Source organism: Epinephelus lanceolatus, chromosome 16, assembly GCF_041903045.1.
Source record: "Epinephelus lanceolatus isolate andai-2023 chromosome 16, ASM4190304v1, whole genome shotgun sequence".
NCBI lineage: Eukaryota > Metazoa > Chordata > Actinopteri > Perciformes > Serranidae > Epinephelus > Epinephelus lanceolatus.
In genome coordinates, this window is record NC_135749.1 from 30,726,285 (window position 1) to 30,750,641 (window position 24,357).

The 24,357-nt window shown below is 41.0% G+C and overlaps 1 protein-coding gene across 4 annotated transcripts in view; it reads right to left on the reverse strand.

The window, feature by feature from the left end:
* Nucleotides 1–24,357, reverse strand: part of pvrl2l (PVR cell adhesion molecule related 2 like) — a 445,969-nt gene that overhangs the window by 254,188 nt on the left and 167,424 nt on the right. For all 4 annotated transcript variants that reach the window (XM_033637392.2, XM_033637391.2, XM_033637393.2 and 1 more), the window contains exons 2-3: nucleotides 10,932–11,044; nucleotides 1,664–1,907 (exon numbers count right to left, since the gene is read on the reverse strand). In XM_033637392.2, coding sequence (XP_033493283.1) covers nucleotides 1,664–1,907; nucleotides 10,932–11,044 — 357 coding nt within the window. The remainder of the gene's footprint in view (nucleotides 1–1,663; nucleotides 1,908–10,931; nucleotides 11,045–24,357) is intronic.

A 24,357-nucleotide genomic window follows, 5' to 3' on the forward strand; every position in this document is an offset into this window, starting at 1 on the left:
GCAGCAGAGGCCTGGCAAAAACAGATCTTCACGTAGTGCCCTGTAGCAACTTCAAATCAGAGCAAGACCAATCACTAGAGCACCAGAGGTCTGATCCTGGATCACCCTCTCCACCACCCCAAGTTCCCTCAGCACATTTCTTTGCTGCTGTTGGCTTCCAAGCTGCAATGAATCCCAGGGCTGAGGCTTTGCACCGGCTGAGTTGCTACAGCAACTAAGGTCTGAGCTGCCCTCCACACTTGGGTGATACACGTCATTTAATACATCCAGATTCCAGGGATTATCTGGCTGGTAAATTGGCTATCTAACAATATGCAAATTTCTTTATCAGCTAACTTCCGGAGCAACTTATGCCAGATCAATGCAGTGTAGCTAAATTACAGCTGGCTGGTTAACGTAGCTTGCTTGCTCACTATTGTTATTGCAAGCAAAATACTTTCTAAATGGATTTGTTAGTTGCTGAGGTTGCCCCCAGTTAACATGATACATTATAGGCAACTGACTTAGGTGTTATGACAATCTGTGTTGATTTAGCCAACAAAAAGATGTAACAGTACAAAGCCATTTCCACTAACCAAGAGCGATGCAGTTACAGCAAACAAGCCAAGCGTAACCTGGTGTTCAGTTGCAGCTACCAAGTGCAAGCACCAGAGTGTGAGTTGCAGTTTACCTAACCGAGCCAGAGAGAGAGGTGTCACTACTAGCAAGGATTTCCTAGTCTGCTTTTTGTATATATATATATGCTGTACATCCATTAGCTAAATGTGACTGAAAATGGAAGTCTCACCCACAGCCATAATCACTTGCTGATACTTTCTAGTTCACTGTTCCATGCTTTAAAGACCCAAATATAGAAACCTCGGCTCATGTATTTCCTCTAATGTAATAATAATAATTACATTAATTTATTAAAACAAAGTTGACCAATATCGAGAGCAAAACAAGCTCAAAAAATAGGTTAGCTCAACCTGAGGAGTGAGATCTGGAACAAGGACTTGCAGTTTATCTTCTGTCGCAGATTGACTGCTGTGATACTTTACATGTAGTGCCACGTCTGAATCTAAATGTTTCTCACCATGCTCCTTTGTGTTTCATTCTGCATCTAACCAGACTATACCCTGAGAATTCTCGTCAAGTGCTTTAAATTGCCTCTTCTTAGGATTTGGGTCTGATGGGAACCTCTTTTATAGAAAGCCATGATAAGCAGATGGCTGGGGAGGCACTTGTCAAGGCCGGTGTAGCAGAACAGCTTTTGAATGCTGGTCTAAAGCACAATCCTTTTTTTTTTCTCCCAGAAAAGTGGATAGATAAAAACATGACAAGTTATAGCTATATCTTAAATATACAATTGTTTGTTTGCTTGCTTTTTTACTTTTCTGTCTTTTTTTTTTTTTTTTTGCATTTTCACAGTACAGTGTAGAAACAGGGTAGAGTGAGAAAGAGAGGTCTCAAGACGGATGTTGCAGTTATATGCCATCCACTGTAAACTTGTCGGTGAAGATTCTCAGTCATCCAGGTCATGGTAATCGTAAGTGCTATTGTGCGATATTAGCACTTAGGACATCCACTGTAACCACTCGGCTACCAGGTGCTCCAGCAGCTGGCTGTTTACAGTAGAGAAACACGGTGTATTTAATGTTACACATATAAACACTCTACTTACCAAGCATGATGAGGGTGGTCGTCCCTTGCTCGTTTCCAGAAGGATAGGTGGCGTACTCGCAAGTGTACCGGCCGGCATCGGACATTTTCAGGTTAGAAATCCGAATTGACGGGTTCTGAAGACTGTCGTGGAGGAATACAACTCGGTCCTTGAAGGACGGGTTGGGGAAGCTGTGTCCATAGATAGGATGGTATACAGCGATGTTATCCCTCTGACCGTCAATAGGTTCCCATATCCAAGACACCTGATGAGAAGAGAGTTTGTGAACCAGTGGTTATTGTTTGCCCAGTGGGTTTTTGTAAAGTGCAATATCCTTTATTGAAGATTCAGGGCTGCGTATATCTAAATTTCAATTTAAAGCCGGACTAATAAGATTCATGAACACTGAGGATTTAGATTCAGACAACTTAATTAATCCCATCAGAGGCAACTGAACAGCTTGCCTTACACACATACTATGACATACAGTAACATGCAGACACATAAAAATGAGTAATTAATAAAAATAGAAATATGCCAAGGAGTCCAGTGGGATAAAGGAATCTATAAATGGAAAAAAGTTAATAATTTAAACATAAAAAAAAATGAAAATAAAAACAATAAAATCAATAAATAAAACATTTAACAGATGAATCCATGGGGGAATAAAATATTTCAAATATCAGTTAGCCTTACAAGCAGGGAAAACATAGTTTTCAGTTCCAGTCCCGTGTGTCACACATGTAATCTTAAAGCAGATTTCAACAATGCTATTTAAACCATTCTGTCTTTCAGTGTGAGGCCGTGAAACTAGCAGACACATGAAAAGTACAGGAGGTTCTTTCAAGAATGATAGTCTAACACAGGGGTTTTAAAAGACTGTCACTGTGGGCCCCTCCTCAGACAACTGCGCCTCCCACCAACTGTAAAGCTTTGAAAGGATGTAAACAGGAAGAATAATGTTGCCAATATTGCCAGTTCAAGTAAAACTTCACCCCCCAAATGACTGTTTATGAGTCAATTACTCACCCTGTGTCTCTCGCTGCCTTGATCCGTAGTTTGTATTTTTGCATGACATTGGTGAATCTGAACTAAACCTTTAAAGCACCACAGTCACACAATTTCATTAACTAAGTAACTGATCAAGGCAGTGGTAGACCAGCAGCTCCTGTGTTCAGAGAGCTAAAATTACTGTTTTTGTCAGTGGAGTTCGGCTTCGATGTGACCCATGTGATTCATCGAGAATTTCCTCTGTTTTTGGATTCTTCGTTCGCTGTTTTCTTCACTTATTAAATGAAACACGGGTGAGTAATTGATATACTAATAGTCATTTTCTGGGAAAGGAATCCTTTATGCTGTGCATGCTCTGTTTATTTTAGACTATATTTGCTTTCATTTTGGCAAACTGGCACCACTGACAGCATGCCAAATTAGCTACAAGTAGTTCTGGTTTTCAGTGTACCCATGGATGTACACACAACCATGATTGGATTACACTGATACTGAAGAAAATGTGATCATTCTCAGGCAAGTCCTTGAGTGTCTTTTGACTATAATTTCTAAGCAGTTTAAAGATGCACATCCGAGATAATGATATCTTTGGAAGGTGTAAGTCTCACTGAATCTAATAATGTGCATCATGACTACTGTGACACTGCTGTGTGTCACAGCCACTGCTGCAGGTCAAACAGTGGACCGTGTTGGTGAGCCAGAATAACTATCTCCCCATTGTTTTAAGAGCACCAGCATGCTACTGTCACTTTCAGCTCACACTTAAAGGGACTGTTCACCACTCACCTGTAGTGCTGTTTATCAGTCTAGACTGTTTTAGTGTGAGTTGCTGAGTGTTGGAGATTTTGGCTGTGGTGATGTCAGCCTTCCCTCCAATATAATGGAACTAGATGGCACTCAGCATGTGGTGTTTACAGAAGATCTATAAAATCAGCACAGTTTCAAGGTGGGCACCCAACATTAGTGTCACTAGTTCAGTGTCTAACCAATTGGTTCCCCCTCTGTCCCTGAGATATGATGTTGAGAAATGGCCAGATAAGTGTTTTCTGCAGAACATTATGATGTCAAATTGAAGTTGACCTTTAGATATAAAATGTCATCACTTCATCGTCTTATCCTATCACACATTTGTGTAAAGTTTTGTCGTAATTAGCATATGAATTCTTGAGTTATGGCCAAAAACATATTTTGTTTTGACCAAACAATTCTAATGACTTTATTCTTGAGTCAGAATGGATGTTTACGTCAAATTGAAAGAAATCCCCTTAAGATGTTCCTGAGAAATCAGTTGTGAGAATGAAACAGATGCAAAGTCACACTGACCTTGACCTTTGACCTCCAAAATACTATCAGTTCATTGTTGAGTCCAAGTGAATGTTGTGCTAAATTTGAAGAAAGTCCCTTCAGCTACTCTTGAGATATTGCTTTCACAAGAAATGACACAGATGTAAGGTCACATTGACCTTGACCCTTGGCCACTAAAATCTGAATAGTCTATCCTCAAGTCCAAGTGAACATTTGTGCCAAATGTAAAGAAATGACCCCAAGGCATTCATGAGCTATTGTGTTCAAAAGAATGAGGCAGTCAAGGTCAGTGACCTTGACCTTTGACCCTTGACCACCAAAAACTTATCATTCCATCGTCATATCCAAGTTGACATTTGTGCCAAATTTGAAGAAATTCCATTAAAGCGTTCTTGAGATTTCACATTCACAAGGATGAGATGAGATGCATGTAAATGGTACACACACACACACACACACATATTCATTTATGTTTATAAATATATATATATATATATATATATATATACAGTACAGGCCAAAAGTTTGGACACGCCTTCTCATTCAATGCGTTTTCTTTATTTTCATGACTATTTACATTGTAGATTCTCACTGAAGGCATCAAAACTATGAATGAACACATGTGGAGTTATGTACTTAACAAAAAAAGGTGAAATAACTGAAAACATGTTTTATATTCTAGTTTCTTCAAAATAGCCACCCTTTGCTCTGATTACTGCTTTGCACACTCTTGGCATTCTCTCCATGAGCTTCAAGAGGTAGTCACCTGAAATGGTTTTCCAACAGTCTTGAAGGAGTTCCCAGAGGTGTTTAGCACTTGTTGGCCCCTTTGCCTTCACTCTGCGGTCCAGCTCACCCCAAACCATCTGGATTGGGTTCAGGTCCGGTGACTGTGGAGGCCAGGTCATCTGCCGCAGCACTCCATCACTCTCCTTCTTGGTCAAATAGCCCTTACACAGCCTGGAGGTGTGTTTGGGGTCATTGTCCTGTTGAAAAATAAATGATCGTCCAACTAAACGCAAACCGGATGGGATGGCATGTCGCTGCAGGATGCTGTGGTAGCCATGCTGGTTCAGTGTGCCTTCAATTTTGAATAAATCCCCAACAGTGTCACCAGCAAAACACCCCCACACCATCACACCTCCTCCTCCATGCTTCACAGTGGGAACCAGGCATGTGGAATCCATCCGTTCACCTTTTCTGCGTCTCACAAAGACACGGCGGTTGGAACCAAAGATCTCAAATTTGGACTCATCAGACCAAAGCACAGATTTCCACTGGTCTAATGTCCATTCCTTGTGTTTCTTGGCCCAAACAAATCTCTTCTGCTTGTTGCCTCTCCTTAGCAGTGGTTTCCTAGCAGCTATTTAACCATGAAGGCCTGATTGGCGCAGTCTCCTCTTAACAGTTGTTCTAGAGATGGGTCTGCTGCTAGAACTCTGTGTGGCATTCATCTGGTCTCTGATCTGAGCTGCTGTTAACTTGCCATTTCTGAGGCTGGTGACTCGGATGAACTTATCCTCAGAAGCAGAGGTGACTCTTGGTCTTCCTTTCCTGGGTCAGTCCTCATGTGTGCCAGTTTCGTTGTAGCGCTTGATGGTTTTTGCGACTCCACTTGGGGACACATTTAAAGTTTTTGCAATTTTCCGGACTGACTGAACTTCATTTCTTAAAGTAATGATGGCCACTTGTTTTTCTTTAGTTAGCTGATTGGTTCTTGCCATAATATGAATTTTAACAGTTGTCCAATAGGGCTGTCGGCTGTGTATTAACCTGACTTCTGCACAACACAACTGATGGTCCCAACCCCATTGATAAAGCAAGAAATTCCACTAATTAACCCTGATAAGGCACACCTGTGAAGTGGAAACCATTTCAGGTGACTACCTCTTGAAGCTCATGGAGAGAATGCCAAGAGTGTGCAAAGCAGTAATCAGAGCAAAGGGTGGCTATTTTGAAGAAACTAGAATATAAAACATGTTTTCAGTTATTTCACCTTTTTTTGTTAAGTACATAACTCCACATGTGTTCATTCATAGTTTTGATGCCTTCAGTGAGAATCTACAATGTAAATAGTCATGAAAATAAAGAAAACACATTGAATGAGAAGGTGTGTCCAAACTTTTGGCCTGTACTGTATATATATATATATATATATATATATTTATGTTTATGTTTATACACACACACACACACACACACACACACACAATTTCTGACATTTCTTGGAATAAGTATATAACACTGTGCTGTTCCACATTTCTTGAAACCTGAAATAATTTCACTTAAGGTAGCAAAATGTCAGACTCAATTAAAGCTGTCTGACTAAGGAGCCAAGAATCCATTGCAAGATAAAATTAAAGGTCGGTGAGACTTGCAAACACTCTGTCAAGGATCCTGTTGCCATTTCAAAGAACATTATTTGACAGAGAGTACTCTTTCAGCCTTTTCTTTTTTTGATTTCTGATATGTGAATAATATTGATATCTGGTGTGGCTATGAGAGAGGCTACCACAAGGGAGCATACAGTGATGTTATACCAGATTGATTTTCTTTTGTCTTCACTTACCACAGTGACAGTGTTAAATACAAACTGCTGGCTGAAGTGTAAGACCAGGACGGAGGGGGAATAAAGTTCATCAATACACATTTAGCAAACATCTATTAAATTTATGACATCTGGAGGAGCAGGAGAGAGAAAGCAGAGAGGTTTGAAGGTTGCGAAGAGGAAAATGGGTTGTAACCCAGATGTCAGCACAAATTAGTGGCTCCCTCGTTAGCTATAGATTGCAGAGAAAATATCAATTTAGCCCGTCTGCAATTTCAGTTTTTGTGTGTCAACAAATTGCGTATTGATTTCTTCCACAACTCAGAAGGGTGCAGATCACACCAGGACCAAAGCAGCAAACATCTCAAAGCGTTTGCTTTCGACTACTTTGTGTGTGCGTCACAACAGCTGAGGTGATGTCAGATCAGTTGTCATCCAGGGTTTGATAAAATAAATTGAATTCAAATAGTTGATCCGTGTGAAAAAATGGAGCCAACTCCAGCAACTCCAAGCAAAAAAAGTGAAATATTTAAATACTGCTAAGAAACTTTTGCACTTTTAAGAAGTTTGATATCAACTTAATCTGTTTTCTGTCTAGACAATGATATAGTGGTCCAAGATGTGTTTAGTTTACTTTAGAACAAAGACTGGAAGCAGGGGGAATAAGATAACATACGCATTCTGGCACCTCCAATATATGTTGTAGTTAACATTTTGGACTTTGTTAGCTGGAAAACTAGCCACAAATACTTGGAACAACCTTGTGGGGTTTCTTCAAAGTTGCAAATGTTTGTGAAGCTGGCAACTCCACCATGAGGGCAGGACTTACTGCTTGGAACCAGGCCCAGCTGTTGTTGCACAGTTAATGTTAAAGATATGTTAAAAATGCAGCTTATGATTAGTGTTGTTAGTAGGCAGAAAAGCCATTTTTCCTGCTTTCATGTTTGTGCTAAGCTGAGCTAATGTCTTCTGGGGCTAAATCTGTTAAATGAACACATATACATGACGTTAATAATGATCCTCTCTTTCGGAAAATTTGGAAAGTTAGGTGCCCCCACACCCTGCTCATCTACCTTCCAGAAGACTAAAGAGGTCAATATGCTCCAAACTAAGTGTTCAGATTTTCAACAGCGTCATTGTTGGCTGCATCCCACTGGCCAGCTGTGTGGAGGTGAGAACTTTTCTCTTAAGAGCTCTTTTGTCATTCAGCACACAATAACGCTGTATGTAATAACAAGCGCAGCACAATGAATGCCTTTCCCCTGCTTCCTTGCTTGAGCCAAACACTTCCTTGAGCTTCCTCTGCTGAGTGTAGTCACCAAGCACACACATTGCTGGTCAGTAAATAAGTATGAGGCACTTATCCATAGTCAATGTAATACCTAGAGTAGATGGCAGTCAGCACACTTCCAGTTTGGAGAAACAGGCAGAAGTCCAATACGGAAACTAAGCTATGTACTGCTGTGGACAGAGGGCAGCAAAAAAATGTATTTTAGCCACTTCAAAAAAGTCAATATCAGTTTAAGTGTACTCTATGTTGAAAATATTTTTTTCCACTCTACCTTGATGCAGACAGCCTGTTGCAACGGGGAAGCTCTTAGCGGCATCAGTTCCCCATCTATGCTCTTGTCAAAGCCACCAGACTCCATTGACAAACAGTAATTTTAGCTTGCTGAATACAGGAGCTGCTGGTTACTGCTGCCTCAGTCAGTCAGTTTGTTTGTTACTGTGTGACTTTGGTGAATCTGAACTAACCCTTTTAAATGCCAAAGTCAAACTAACTAAGTCAGGGGTAGGCAACCTGTGGCTCCAGAGCCACATGTGGCTCTTTAGCCCCTGTCCAGTGGCTCCTTGAGCCTTTGAGAAAAGAAGTCTATGGAAATTCCTTCTATGAATCCAAATGTTTCTGAACCTCGATAGCAGTGGCTGGTTAGCTATGGATCTTCATTCATCTTCTAACCGCTTCATCCTCTTGAGGGTCGCGGGGGGGCTGGAGCCTAACCCAGCTGACATCGGGCGAGAGGCAGGGTACACCCTGGACAGGTCGCCAGACTATCGCAGGGCTGACACATAGAGACAAACAACCATTCACGCTCACAGTCACACCTATGGACAATTTAGAGGTATCAATTAACCTAGTCCCCAATCTGCATGTCTTTGGACTGTGGGAGGAAGAGAAGAGAGAACCCATGCTGACACAGGGAGAACATGCAAACTCCGCACAGAAGGGCTCCCACGCCCGGGATCGAACCGGCAACCCTCTTGCTGTGAGGCGAGAGTGCTAACCACCACACCACCGTGCCGCCCTTAGCTATAGATGCCAAATCCAAAAAAGTAAATTGAATAAAATAGAGAATGTAGTAGTGCATGGACAGATTTGTTTGCTCTCACTGCCAGCTCTGCAAAGTTTAAGTACCAGATAATTATTGATAGTGCCCTGCACAGTGTCCACCTTGTGGTAAAACATATTAATGAATGCTTATTTAGACCATAAGTATACACTAATTTAGACTTAATAGGCTATTTACCTTGATTATAAGGCTCAAACATGCTTTGCGGCTCCACACAGATTTTTTCAAGTTATTTTTGGTCAAAAATGGCTCTTTTAATGGCAAAGGTTGCAGACCCCTGAACTAAGTGATTAAGGTAGTGGTAAACCAACATTCCCTGTGTCCAGAGATAGAGATGTTAAATTACTGTTTTTCCTAATGGAGTCTGGCTTTTAAGAGAGCAATAAAACGTTTCACATCTGATATCACTGTCTGATTTCAAGGTAATGTGGTGAAAATATTCTACATACAGTATTCACTTAAATTGATTTTTATACCGTCCACAGCAGTATGTTCCTCAGCTTTCTAAGCTGCTTGCTTCTTCAAACTGGGGGCATGGTGACTGACATTAACTGTAGCTAATGCACTGACTATGGATAAGTACCTCATACAACCCCACTTCATAACATCTGTATTATCGCATTAAGACAGAAGTGTCAAACCCATTTAGTTTATGGGCCACATACAGCCCAATTCGATCTCAAGTGGGCCAGATCAGTCAAACCAATGCAAAGAAACCTATAAATAACAACACCTCCAAATTGTTCCCTTTCTTTTAATGCAAAGAAGTACATTCTGAAATGTTCATCCACTTATAAAACAGATGGTGAGCAGCCCGAGATGTCTTAAGAAAACTTTCAACAGTGGTTGCGTTCAGAAATACTTACTCTGAGTGCTGGAGTGCACTCCGGCAAAACTTGGATTGTTTGTTAATTTGGAGCACTGTTAAAATGTACCGTTGGGTTTATCAGAACACCACAATCTCAGAGCAGCAGAGCGTACTCTGGGCACTGTGTCTGGAGAGAACGCTCCGTTTCTTCAAACAACATGGCCCTCATTTTAGTGTCGAGCGTCAGATTGCATTTACAAACACACCCAATATAGCTCAGATTTTACATGTCAAGTTCTCTAGTTTAATTTGCTCCTGAAACTCAGCACGTCTTGGTCTTCACGTGGGCATCAATATTAATATAGGGCAAAATATATGTGCAAAGTCATGGAGTGGGCCAGATTGGACCCTTTAGGCCTGGTCTGGCCCGTCGCCGTATGCTTGACACTCATGGTTAAGGTCTTAGTTGGACCTGGTAGAGCTGTTTCCCCATGCTACAGAGTATTCCAAGAAGAAGGAAAATTCAAAGCAAGATCGCTTCTTTGTCCAGCCTATTTCCCCCAAACATAACTGAGCTCAATATAACATCAGTATGAGATTTTGATGATTTCCTCATCCTTCTTAAATTTGGCTCCTGGTAAATAGCCTTCCTCTTGTCTCGGCCTGATCCTAATTTAAGATCTTAAAATGCTCTTTTTCCTCTCTTGCTGCAGTAATTTCTAATAGTCTGAAATAATCAGCTCTTGTAATATACAAAAGACAACTTAATTGGCAAACAAATGAGGCTGCTAAATTTCAGAAATTAGTCTCAATTAGATCAAATTCAGGTCTCAGCTCTGTGTATTTAATCTGTTGTCAGATTTGAGAAACCTCTGAGAAGCCTATGAGTACAGCAAAAGAACTCCTGCTGATTTATTCTTTAGCTCTTTATTTCTCCTAAGGGGGGGGTTAAGGAGAAACAGATCAGAATTTAGTAATCTCCAAAGAAGCAGATGATTTATTTCTGATGCGACAAAGAAAAGAGTATGGTGAGCAGCAAACTTTTCCCTTCCTTTAACAAAGCAAAATGTGTGCCGTTAATTTCTTGTTGGCACATTCTTCTTTTGTCTGCACAAGAAAATGTCATAAAGGACATTTGACCTCATCTTCTCTTTCAATGACTTCACTCCATTAGACATAACTACCTTGTCACTCTTACTTTGACACTCTGAGCTTCAGTGCATCAAAAGCCACAAAAAAACACAACGCCATGTTCCATCGTTCTACCTGTGTGAGTTTGGTCCGGCCGCCTCCATCGATAAATTCGCAGGTGAGTTTAACAGACTCTGTGGGATACGCCTCCAGCTCCTCGTCGACTCGGACTTTCTGAGCCCCGATACCTGGAGGCAGGAAAAAAGGAGACGGAGAGGGAAATTATGCATCGTCCATGAAACCAATACTGTTTGAATAATTTAACATGTTTGTTTGTATTGGAACTAAAAGAGGGACTTGAACAAACACAGACTGAGAGGGAGAAGATTGAGAGAGAGACACAGAGAAAGAGAGGGAGAGAGCACTCTGGTAACAATGGAGTATTAGCATTTCATTATGAATCTGATGTTTTTTAAATTAAATTGCTGTGATTAATGTTTTTCCCTCCCACTCATATTGGTATTGTCTCTCTATAACCTTGTCAAAACAAGGTTATAGAGAGGCGTGAGGGAAACTGACAGATACAGAAATGAGGGGGAATTAAGAAAGAAAGTGAGAGAGAAAACTGAGAGTTCTTTCAAGAGACAGTGAAAGAGCATTTGAATCATGAGCCCTTTGATAACAAGCCTGAGGCAGCATCTAAACCAGCTTCCCTTCAACTAGGTCCTCCTCATTACAATAAAGCTCGTCTACCAGGAGGCATCGCTAGGGGGCGAGCCTTCAGGAACACTGCAGCCGCTCCAGCTTTTTTTAAATTCATTAGAAATATGGTGGAAGGCACCTGTAAGTTTTCGCTTGAGCATGAAAAACAGCGTTGAGAGAGCGGGGCCGGTCAGCCAGTTAGCTTCCCCATCTGTTCAAACTCAAAACAGAGATGAAAGGAGGATGGTCAGAGTCGAGCACTGTCTCAACACCTTGCACTACCTGCTGACCTGCAGGCTGTTGCAGAATACAGAGTTTAAATTGGACGAGTGGAACGACTTTTCTCAACATTCGTCTCTTACTCTGAGATCAACGGAGTCTACTGTGTGCAGCCGCCTGCTGCCGGGGCCCAAATCATGTGTTGCAAGACTTCTTTTGAACCTCTCTTTTTACATTTTTGTAAGAGCGTAGCTGTGATACCCTATTTTTTTTTTCCCAAACAAGATTCAGTGTTGCTACCAATCCTGTCTGGTCTCTGCGTACTAATACACTCAGGAGAGCCGGGCTTCCACTGAATCTCAGATGGATTTGACAAATAAAACTGATGTAGCAGAAAATACATTTGCACTTTCAACGGAAACTTCCACTAGTTTGCATGTGAGAGCAGCAGGAAACCCTGAGCATTCTGCTAAACAACAAGATCACAAAAAACAACTGGATACTTTATAATGGATGCAAGCCTTGTCTTTGTTTCATTAAAAGCACTTCAGCAGCTAACTTAAATTGTCCCTGCCTCCTAGCAGTGGCTCTTTTTTTTTTTTTTCTTTTGGAACGGGTTGTCAACAAGTAGCTCTCAAGCAGTGGGACAAATCAAAGCAGTTGTGCCATGTTAAAAATAAAAGTATATATTTAAAAACAACTAATTACATATTTCAAATTTGTAAAAATTAATGAACTTTAATGAACTTGTAATCCTCGTCATTAGGAGATGGAGGAAGAGAGAAAATGACTCAAAGAGAATAAATAAGAAAAACAAAACAAAAAAAGGATCAGAGAACTTGTAATCCTTTGTTAATGCAATCTAGTCCAGCTGCTGGATGTGTTTGGCAGCTTCCATCTGCAATCAAGTGACATTTCTAAAGAGTCTCTGATTGTTCGTGCCTTGGAATGGAGTCATTCTGCCACAATGAACCTCATCATCAAACCTCTCGATGCTCACTTTAGTAACTCCAACACATAATGATGCTTTTGCTTTTTCTCCCTCCGCTTGCCCCCGCTCCTTTAACTGCTCTCTGCTTGGCAGTCAAGCAGTGATTCAGACCCCTACCATGAACCCCCTGCTGACCTGGGATCAAATCCCACCAAGGTCTTTTCTCCACCGCCTCCCCTCTGCCCTCTCAGCCAGCCTCTGCGTCTGTAAAGATAAAATTCTTGCGGGGAGCCGGCCTCTCGCTCTCTCCACAAGAAAAGGGGATAAGCGCTCGCTAACCGCTAGCTAGCCCCGGGTGGTTCCAGTGAAAAAGCCTCTTAGTGTGTGAGGGATTGATTAGGACAATATGCTACATGCCGCAGCGTGGAGGTGAATGGAGCTGGCTGGGGTTTAGTCTGTAAATCAGCTGTAAAACACAGTTACAAAGAATGTGAAGTGTGTGTGTGTGTTTGTGTGTGTGTGTGTGTGTGTGTGTTCTGCAGAGAGTGTTGAGTTGTTTGGGATTTACAGCATGTATGCAGCCACGTGTCCACCCATGTGTGCATTGTGTGTTGTGAAGGTGTGTGCATGTGCAATTACTGTACATATGAGTGTGTGTTTGCATAAATCAGAGAATCTTGTAATGTAAGTGCAAATGAGGCTGACTCAGTCATTGAACCACAGCCTCTACCCTGAGGGAGACAATGGGCTGTCAAACTGGTTAGCCATTCCTACTGTAAGATAGTAGCGCACACAAACACACACACGTATATGCACACTACAGTAAAAATAAACAAGAATAGCAGCAACAGGCCAAAAGTTCATCTCAGTCTGTGTTATTTGCCTCCTCTTCCGTCACATTCTTCTCCTCCTATTTTTCTTCTCTTGTGCACAAACACACAGATTAATTTCCCCCCAATTAAACACATCAACACACAACTCCCACTGTGCAAGAAGAAGCAGAAAAACACACACTCACACACACACACACACTAGACAGCCTCACCCAAGCCATGAATCACATAAAGCTCGGGGTTATTCATAGTGGTCAATGAAATCTCTTCTGTGACGCAGGAGGGAAAATATGAGAGCAGATACAGAGAGAAAAAAAGAGAGGAAGATGTGGATGATGGAGAAAGAAAAAAGAGGTGGTTAAAACCGAAAAGCGAAACACTGAAAAAGTCAGGAAGAGTGTAAAAGGCATCTGAGAAAGGAAGGGAACGTGAAGAAGAATCTATGGAGAAGGATAAATGCAACAGAATAAAAGAGCAAGGCAGGAAAAAGTCTGGAAGAAGGTTTGAAAGAGTAAAGCAACTAAAGGAATGACTAAAGCAGAGAGACTGAAGGCGATGGAGCTGCAGGGGGAGACTGAGGGAGGAAACAAAGAAGGATGATTTAAAACCAGAGAGAGCGGAGAAGAATGAAAGGAGGCCACAGAGTGGAGATATGAGATATGACCATAAAGAGATATGAAGAGGAGAAAAAGTAAAACACTGAAAGAGTGAAAAGGAAGGGAGCAGAGAGCATGAGATTGCATCCGATATGATTCATTTCCTCAGAGTCTGGATCCAAAAAGCCCCATGGAGACCGAGCAGCCTGGCTCAGAGAGACGAGATGAGCGAAAGCAAGAGGATGAGGAAAGTTTCTCTCTCGCTGTTAGCGCAGACCTACATGACCAACTTGCTCACAAAAAAGTTGCCACTTGTGGGCGTTTTATTGGGTGTGTGTTTTTTTTCCTCTCTTTTACGGGTCAAGAATCTGAGCTCATACTTTGTTCCTGTTAAACACTGTAGATACATACTGTAAGTGTGTTTTAAACTTTGCCATTTGGTTTGTCTGATTGTGTGCAACTATAGAAACAATATATTTGTCTGGGGAACATAATCTGGAATCAATATTTTATTTGAGCTGTAGGGAGTGTGACTTTAGCTCACAACAGCTGAAGTTGGAAGCGAAAATACTAGAGGCTTCTTAAGGAAAACACCCAAACTTTGCAGACATGTAGTATTTTTAAAGGGGCATTCCACTGATTTCACTCGAGAAGTTTAGTTTAGTCCTCACAAGCAGGTGGGTGTAGGTGTTTTCAAAACAGAGGTACTTTTTTGTAGTTCTCAGAACTCCCCTTTTTGTCATGTCCACACCTCAAGAACTGGAAATGATTGTAGTTTCTAGAACGCCTTTTTTAAGCTCCTATTACACTTAAGATACTCTCTCAGCAAAAGAGGAACCATGAGTGATGTTAGTGTACGGTGACTGGTCAAACACAGCCAATGTATCACCGACTGCCATTTTTTAAAACCTGTTAGCTGTGTAAGCAACAGACAACACACACATAAAAAAAGAAAACACAGACAAATGAATCGGCAGTGAAGTCCAGGCTTTACTGAGCACATATGTGACAGGGGAAAAAAACAATGCGATTTTGATTCTTCACAGTGAAATTTAAGAATCTCTGATGGCTGGGGAATGTCATTCCTTTTTTGGTGCAATACAAACCAAAAAAAAAAGCTCTTGAAGGTATGTAATTCTCAGAGGAGGTCCCCAGTGGGCAGTTCCTCTCAGGAAGTGTCTTATGTGGCAGTGTAGGGGCAGTGTTGGGTTAAAAGAATTCAAAATATGCCATTTATTACTCATTAATCTTTTAAAAAGCAATGTTTTACTTATTAGTCTACTCCCTGCCAATAGTAATTTGGTACAATTATAGTCATATTACCATTTAGTTACACCCCGCAAAGTGAGTAATTGCATGCTTTCTCCTCAAAAGAGTTCGCATTTGCACCTCTGTGTGAATATCAGAGAAATCTCCGGTGTGTACGACTACGGCTGGATAGCTTGCAAATTATTTCTGGGGGGGTCTTCTGTTGCCTGTGACAAGTATTTTCCCAAGAATCTGTCTGAGAGATGGGGAATCATATAAAAGGTTAACATTTCATCCGCCACATATTGAGCCACAAGCTTCATTAATTCTCTGTCTCTTGTAGCCTGCAGCTGTCCATTAAAATCCAGTTTTGGTTGTTAAGCCAGTGACGGGCTACAGCCATTATCTGCAGCCAAGAAGGACTCACCTTTGGGGGGGTGTATTTCACGAATCTTAATGCGTTGTGCTGTTGTAGTCGGTGTTTCACAAGGCTTGAGGTTGTGTTTTTTTTTTTACTTTCAACAATTTACGTTTGGCAACAATGTTCTTGTAATCTTTTCTCCCTGATCATAATCAAAGTAATAGGAACATTTTCAGCCACTGAATGTAACTTTAAGCACTTCCTGCTTTGTGACGTGCATGACGTACAATGGAATTGAATCCGGGGATCTGATTTATTGTTGGATATTTAAATCCAACAATTAGCAACAAGTCAACAAGTCGTACAACACAAGCAGTGTTATAATGAGTTATTTCTTTTAGGTTACTGTAACATTTGGCTTTTAACACTGCACTTAGCCCACTCATGTAGCCCCTTTGGCTAACAAAGTGTGCTCAATGGCACAATCTTGGCACACTCCATGTGGGCTAACTCTGACTTTAGCCCAGGGCTTGCAGGCCCTGCTCTGTCACAGGGTTAGCCCCTAGTTTGTAGGGTTATCCCCTGAAAATGGACTAAACCCAGGGCTGAAAGTCGCCATTGTAAAATGCTAAGTAAATGATAGAAATTTAAAATGTAAATATGAGTTTTATGTTCCAACTAACATTTAATCCAGGACTAGTCAGGACTAGTAGAAATGAACAGTGAATCGTACAGCCCTGGGCATGGGTTAACCCTGAGCTAAGACTGTGGTTGTGAAAGGGGGCTAAGTTAGCACAGGGTCAACTCTTAGACCAGGTATAAGGATAGCCCAGCAGACTTGTTAAAGATCCCAGTCACCAGGATGACTATCTTTTGTCTTGTTGAGGTTGGGAAGAAGGTACCACTTAAAACAGGCCGGCACTGAGAGGCTCAGGAAGAGTTTCCATCCTCAGGCCGCAAGAATACTAAATCCAATGCCTAACCCCCTTAGACATTTATTTAATATTTCAGATTTCGTCGTTTTCCTCGCTATGTTTGTGTTTTTTCAGTGCTGTGTCTGCTGCCTGATGCTTACAGTCTGGCACTTGGTGGCTACATTTTTTTATAGCCCTCAATGTCACCTGCTCACTGTGCCCAGGAACGTCTCGACCACAGCAAAATAACAAAAAAGGAAAATACAGATAGAGGACAGTCTCTGCACATAAATACACCTTCAAACACTTCTAGTGGGTCATCAGTGATGACTTAGAGGGATTACTTTTTTATGAGTCTATAAATTGTTTTTTAGAATATCCTGCATAATATACCATAACACAAAACCTGCATTACAAACTGAAGGTGTGGGGTTTGAAATAAGTGTGCATTTTAGAGGAGGAGAGGGTTGAATAAAGGATACTACTGAGCTGCATTATTATGGGAAATATTGGCTCCAGTAGAGCTTGACCCCACTGGAGACTAAAAGTCAAGATATCTCTGCTTCTTCGATTTTGACCACTTATTTTTTAAATATGTTGAACTTATTGAAATGCAACTCTAAATCACTAGTTTCAGTATCCTCCTAAAGCTCATCGTTTTTAACAATTTAAAGCACTTGATGGGTTTAAATAGATTTTTTCTCCTTTCTTATTTCCACACACCAAAAATTTCTCTTTCCTTCAGCAGGAGGAGGACATTGTTCAAAGTTTTCAGTAATCAAGGCAGCTCAGAAATGGTTTTTGAATAGACCTTAAGAGAGATAAATGGGAGAAGGCTCAAAAGAGCTGCTGAGTGTGCTTCAGATCAGACAAATACCCTTGAAGAAACTAAAAGTAAAAGGAAACTACAAGCAAAGTTCAACGATGAGACAGTATTAATACCTATATTTTTGTTCGGCTTCTTGATCCAGAGTCAACTTCAGTTATGTATTTTTCCCCGACTTTATTGAAGCACATGCTCCCTCCATTGTTACAGATAATTATTGGAGGCAAACTTTCTGCCCTGTGAAATCACATGTAATTGATGACTGTGGTTATGCTCTGTATTTTTCTAGTCCTGCTATCAGTGAGATTGGTGTCATTGCACCACTATGATCCTTATCTTTCTGGTCCTTTCAATTATTTGCTAACAACCCCGATGGCCCCACAATTTGTAGCATATTCTGCTATTGCACTCAGCAGAAGTCACTGTGGATTGGGGCGTCAGCTGAACATAAATGAAGAGTCAAAGACGGGGGGCGGTTAAATGAACAGCCACACCGCCTCCCTCCCAGTGCACCACGGAGAGATGAATCACAGTTAATTGACATTTAGAGGCTTGTGGCATTTGCCTGTTTATGTGGAGCCTCCCTATGTAGACAGGCACGCAGCGTAAGCGTGAGGGATATGCTGATGGCTCATGCACATTAACATCCAAATCACATACTTATAGAGAGCAGTGAACCAAAGCTGTTTTGTTTTGGATTTTCTTTTTGTCAGCCTGTCATGATGTCACTTATGTCAGCTTTTATCTGGGTGATTGCCAACAGCTGTCAAACCCTAGAATGGAAATAATAATGTAATGCAAAGCTGAAGGTGCTGCACTGAGAATCATTTTAACATAAGAGCAATGGAGGATGAAGCTAATTTGTAAGCACGCGTTGATTTATCGGCGGAACATCGGTATCAGCCGATATTGACTTACCACTGGCCTATCAGCAAATAAGATGACATTCACCGATGGCGGTGGCTGATGTTTGTTCTGTGAAGTCACATTAATTCTGGGCATTATGTTTTTCAAACAGCGTCCCATTGTCTACTATTATATTCTAGACACTAAAATTATTGTGAACAAATTAGACTAATGGCCGGATGATAGGCTGAAATTAAGTCTAAAACACAATGGTGCACCTATAATAGGCTTCAGCTGCACAGGTCACAACTTCATGTTCACAGTCTTGGGTGTTAAAAAGAAAAAATCCTGCTCCTAGATGACTTATCAATATGCATGTAAAAATTTCTACTTAGTTCTGTGTTCATCCAGGAGTGAAACATCTGTCTTGGCGAAACCTGCAGGAACATGGGGTTAACTGTGTGATCACTCCACTAAATCATTTCTCTGTCCTGCAGCTTTTGTCGCTCAGGTGTGAACGCAGAGTTGAGGTGAGACATACCAGCTTTTGTGGAGAGACAGCTGTCGAGAGCTTTGAGCCATCAAGCATAAATGAAGCTTAAGGCCACTAACATAACTGTGCTGCTAACAAGGGATAGAGGAGGTCTGAGAGATTCATGCAGGGAAGATTTTAATCACAGTTACCTGACTCTGTGTGGCTTATGGCATTGCTGTAATTTTATGAGAAGAATCTCCATATGAGGACAAAAGCATTTTGTCATTAAGTGGCAAGAGGAGGGGAGGAGGGCGGCTGTGAGGACAAACATCAGTCTACATAACTAGTTGAGATGTCAGAGATGAGTGTTAAAAAACAGTCAAGATGACTGATGAATGTGGGCAACATCAACATTTTCTTTTCTCATTTGTTTCTTCTTTTAAATTTTGTGCTGTGAAGATTTTAAGAGCACTTCAGAGATTGTAAAACAGTGTAGGAGGTCTTGAGATCGTTACTTTTAATAAATTATTCTTTTAAGAGGTAAAAACTTTAGCAACACTTTTAGTACATACAACGGACCAACACATTTCAGCTTGTGGTCTTCGTCAGGGTCATCCATCATTTCATAAATTGTTTGTTTTTTTTTTTTTACTCACTTGCAGGCAGCGGAAACCAGCAGTGAACAGAATGCTAACATATTGCCTTGTGTGTTGATGAGGCAAACTTGTAAAGTAAGAGCTCTTATTTAAACATTCAGCGGATACAGAGTAACTTTAGCATTCATCCTGCTTAAGGCCAATTGATGAGTGAACGTCCCAATATTTATTCTCCTTTTAGGTCTGGTTTTGTCTCTGTCAATTCCCAGGGAGGATCTCCATCTCCTGAACTGTTAAATGTTGCACAGTATGCACCATATAGTTGCTAAATGTGTCTGTCTGAAAGCAATAAGTGAGTTTTTAGAGCTTTTCTGCTGATAAGATTTTCAACTGAGGTGGCAAATGAGGCTGATGAAAGCTGTGAAAGTGAACCAAAACAGTAAAGTTACAGGCTGTAAAACAATGAGATCAAAGAGGCTAAAGAGGTAGAGGTAATAATATTCCCTTAGTTCAGGGGTCGGCAACTCTAACTATCAAAAGAGACATTTTTGGCTGCAACTGGAAATGCAAAATACTGGAAAATGGAGACGGTAAAAATCACTTTAGGCCTACTATAATAATAAATGATTTTAAGTTGATAAAAAAGTTATTCATTTCCATATCTTTTTTTGTCAAAGGCACAAGAAGCCATTGGAGAGGGGCTAAAGAGCTCCAGAACCAAAAGTTGCCTATTCAGCCAGTTATAACTGTCTGGAGGTAGCACTTTCTTAAAGAATATCTTAAGTACACTATTATTCTTTACATTTAAGACTTGGAGTCATGAGTGTATCAGTAGGACTGGGTATCAGTACTCGGTAGCTTTGAGGTATCGACTGAAGTATCGAATAGGGTTGGGCCAATCACCGACGGCTGTCAGTCATCAACTACTGAGTCCAGCATCATCAGTCAAAGCCCCCTCTTTCTCACTCTCTTACACACACACACACACACACACAATTTGGAAAGTGCCGCAGCACCCTTTCCTAATTGTCTCTGTCCTTGTCTCACTCCTGACAAGTTTTGTATAGAGCTGACAGTCTGATGATCAGCTCCACTTCAGGTGGTTGATTAACTTATTTTTTGCTTGATCATAGTTTTGCATCATCTGCAGTTCAGCGTGCTTAGATGCCACCAAACCTCCAAAAAGTATGTATACACTACACACCTGTCATGTCTGAAGGCATTTTATGCTACTGAATGCTTCCATTCACATGATGGGTGGTGAATCAAGTAGAAAAAAAGGCATAAAATGAATTACTCTGATAATATTGCTATCACTTTAAGGGTACCGGTATAAGTACTGGTATTGTAATTTTGAATTTCTGATACTCAGCCCTATGAACAACATCAATCATGGCAGACTTTGATATATTTTTCACACAGCACAGTCGTTAAACAGGTCAACACTCATTAAAATCTGATGCCTGTGACATTCACACATGAAAAAAAAACATCTATAATTCTTCAAATGTGACGCGTAGAGCAGGGAAGAGGCAGGGGAGAGCCGGCGCTGAGTGACTGTCTCATCCACTACACACTGGGGAGTTGAATTACCGGTAATTGGCATTTGACAGCTCATAATCATGGCATTTTGCGTTGGCTTTTCAGTAACAGGACACTGATCAACAATGTGGTGGAAGGAGGAAAGAGGAGATTAGTTGTCACGAGGACGGCTTTGGTCTCACACACATACACACAGTCACCGTTAGCTGGCATCTGTGTGTGTGTAAGAGAGGATTTGTTACCACAAAGATGCTAATACAGCTGAAATTCCAAAATGAGATATCCATTGAAAAATTCAAGGTGGTTGATGGAAAGCAGAAAATTGCAGAATCACTCTCTCTAATTTTGTGCCATGATGATTCAGTTCTTAAATACTGTATTATTCCCCATCTCTTCACATACTGGATCTCAATCCGTCAGTGTCCATATTTTCTGGCACAAAATTTACGATAATGATATTGTAGTTGAAGGATAATAGATGATTCCTGAGATGAGATTGTGAATGACAAATTTAAGCAGATGGATTTAGTGGTTTTATTCAACCAATGTAAACTCAATGAACAGTAATAAGCTGTGATTTAAGACCAGAGCTGGCGTTGACGGTTGTCCTGTACAGAGGCATTCACAATCTGAATAAGATATGGCTTATCCTGTTAGAAAATGATTGTCAGCATCAGATGAAAGCAAATAATCTCTAATCATTACAGGTATTAGATAGTTTAGGTCCTTACTTTGCAAACTTTAGATGCTGGAACATCCATATGTATGGAATATTCACATAAAACAAAACAAAAACTAGAGTCCTTCTGGCAATGGGATCACTCCAGCCGTGATACATCAAACTATGCTACAAATGCTTGGACCATGCCCATCTCGGAATTCGACAATCATTTTGATTGCAACTACACAGCTTAACAGTGTCATGATTGCATCTTGCACGGTTCTGATGCTATCCAATTGTGGGCCAGGGGTGTAAAGTGGGGTGACCAATAGCCCCTTCCCTACTTCCGGCCCCATTGATTGGACCACAACCATCTTCGAACTCTGCGCTCATTGTTATCTCAACTAAATACCTGTAAAGTACCATGGGCCAGGGGCATAAAATAGTTTTGCCAATGGCCGCTTCCCTAGCTGCTCAACCCCTACTACAGCCCCCTTGCTTGGACCACGCCCATTTTTATCCCACTTTTATCTCAACTACACACCTGTTAAGCTCTGTGAGCCAGGGGTTGAAAATGGGGTGGTCAATGCCCCCTTCCCTACTACCCCGCCCTTGCTTTGACCACACCCATTTTTGAACTTAAACCATAAATTCACCTCAACTACACACCTATAAAGCTTTGTGACTACATCTTGCACAGTTGTGGTGCTATCACTTTGACAAAATCTGTTCGTAGACAGACATATAAGGACCTTGAAAATACTTAAACCTGCTTCTGTGGACTCCTGATACAACTGTTGTCGCAGGACCACATTTTGCCATGATGAAGCACGCACTCACTTACATAGCCTCATGAGATGCATACAATATAAGCTGATGCAACACTGTCACAGCTGGTAATAATATCAGTTTGAACATGGTGGCATAGGATAAAAAACAAAGTCTTCACATTACAGCAGGAATTATTGTCTTGCCGCACTTCAGTGGCCTTGAATAAACTATAATTGGCAGTGAAAGCTTGTGGCCTTTGCCTGATTAGATATAGCTCTTACAGCATATGTAATGAAAGAGCATGGCGTCATTCGGAGAAATTTAAATGGGAAATTGGAAAAGTTTGTCGCAGCTGGAAGCATCAGCAACCGTCTCTGCGAATGTGTAACTGCAGCTTTGTTGATAAATGATCTGTGTGATTAGCTCCCTGATGTGTCTTCAAACTGCCTCCTCTGCCTAACAGTGGAATGATAAATCAGACCACCAGGCACGTCCTGAGAGATAATGCAGGTCTCTGAAATGTATTCACAAACACAAAAGTAGCTTTCTGACTTTCTTTAGATACTAAGTAAAAGCAGAACAGTGGAGGGAGTTCTGATTTCTGTAAAAATACCAAATTGGACACACATCATGCTTCTGCCTCACGTTCCCATCAAGTCACAATTAAACATTTATTTTAAGAGCGTTTTCCTCCCTTAATGTGTTTCATTTCCTGAGGTGGGACAAAGCACAGCAAGGGATCTCTCAAACATGTAAATTAATTGGATACGTGTTAGCGAAGGAAAGGCAGTATGAGGAATGGAGGGAATCTTCCAGTAACTAAAAGCATTAAAATTTTAATTATTATTTGGCATTCATTTACAGCTAGGTATGGGATGTGATACACTGAGCTACAAAGGCAAAAAAAGTTTAATTTTAGAATAACATTTATGGGCAGCCAACAGCTCAGATAATTGGCATGTTTACACTGTGGGTGGCTTTTCAGTGTAACCATGTTGTCGGCTGACAAGCCATTAACTCCAGTTATAGGGATTTCATGTTGTATTTTTTTTTTTTAACTCAAATTGAATTGGGCTGCATAATCCTCTGTGGGCTGAGAAAATGATATGACCTGTGGGTTTACGGTTTGAAACCTTTTCAAAATCCTTCTGCATTATTTCTGAAATTCACAGCATACTATCTCACTAAAAGTCTGCTATTATTTATTCCTGGAAAGCCGGCATTTTACAGCTTCATTCACTCATTCATTCACCTGCATGATTAGGGCATTAACACAATTTCAGTATGTGAAGACTGTTAGAGTGAGGAGAGAGACCAACAATTACAATGAGCGTGGCCGATGATTCACCAGTAATTTGTATTTGACACTAAATACTACATATAGTCATCATTAATGGGGTTGTTATTGTGCTTTTGATTCACACCAACACCCTTCCGCCATCAAGAGGCTGACAAGGATCATGATACTCCACACAAGAGCTATTGTTATCATAATGAATAGGTGGTAGATATGCAATTTATTTACACTGTAGAAAATGCAGGGCGCCTTAATGCATATAGCTTTCAACTCTCACCTGCTCAAGTATGCCATCCATTAATCTCTGACAGATCTGCTGCGCATTACTTGCAAGAGCACAGTTGTTAGCGGTGGCGTAAAAAGGGGTGTCCATATGTCTATGTGTGCATATCTACATTACTTTATACTACATTAGCACACATCTTCTGGACTATCATGTTTCTATACAGCCGAACTGCACCAAGCGGCAACCTCCAGGGGTAAAACATGAAGCAAACGCAGAAGTTTTGAAACCTGCAGTTTGTCAAATCGCCACTTGAGGCTGGCTGGCTCCTTCACAGCTCCACCCTCTCATCCAAATATGGTCACTTCTGGCTCTGCCAACGGCCAAAATGCCAAACTAGAGGCTTCAGAACTAGACATCACAAACCAATGGGTGACGTCATGTCGGCTATGTCCATACTTTTATACAGTCTGTAAATTGCTCTGTGTACTTTTACACATTCCTGCACAAAACTTTCAAG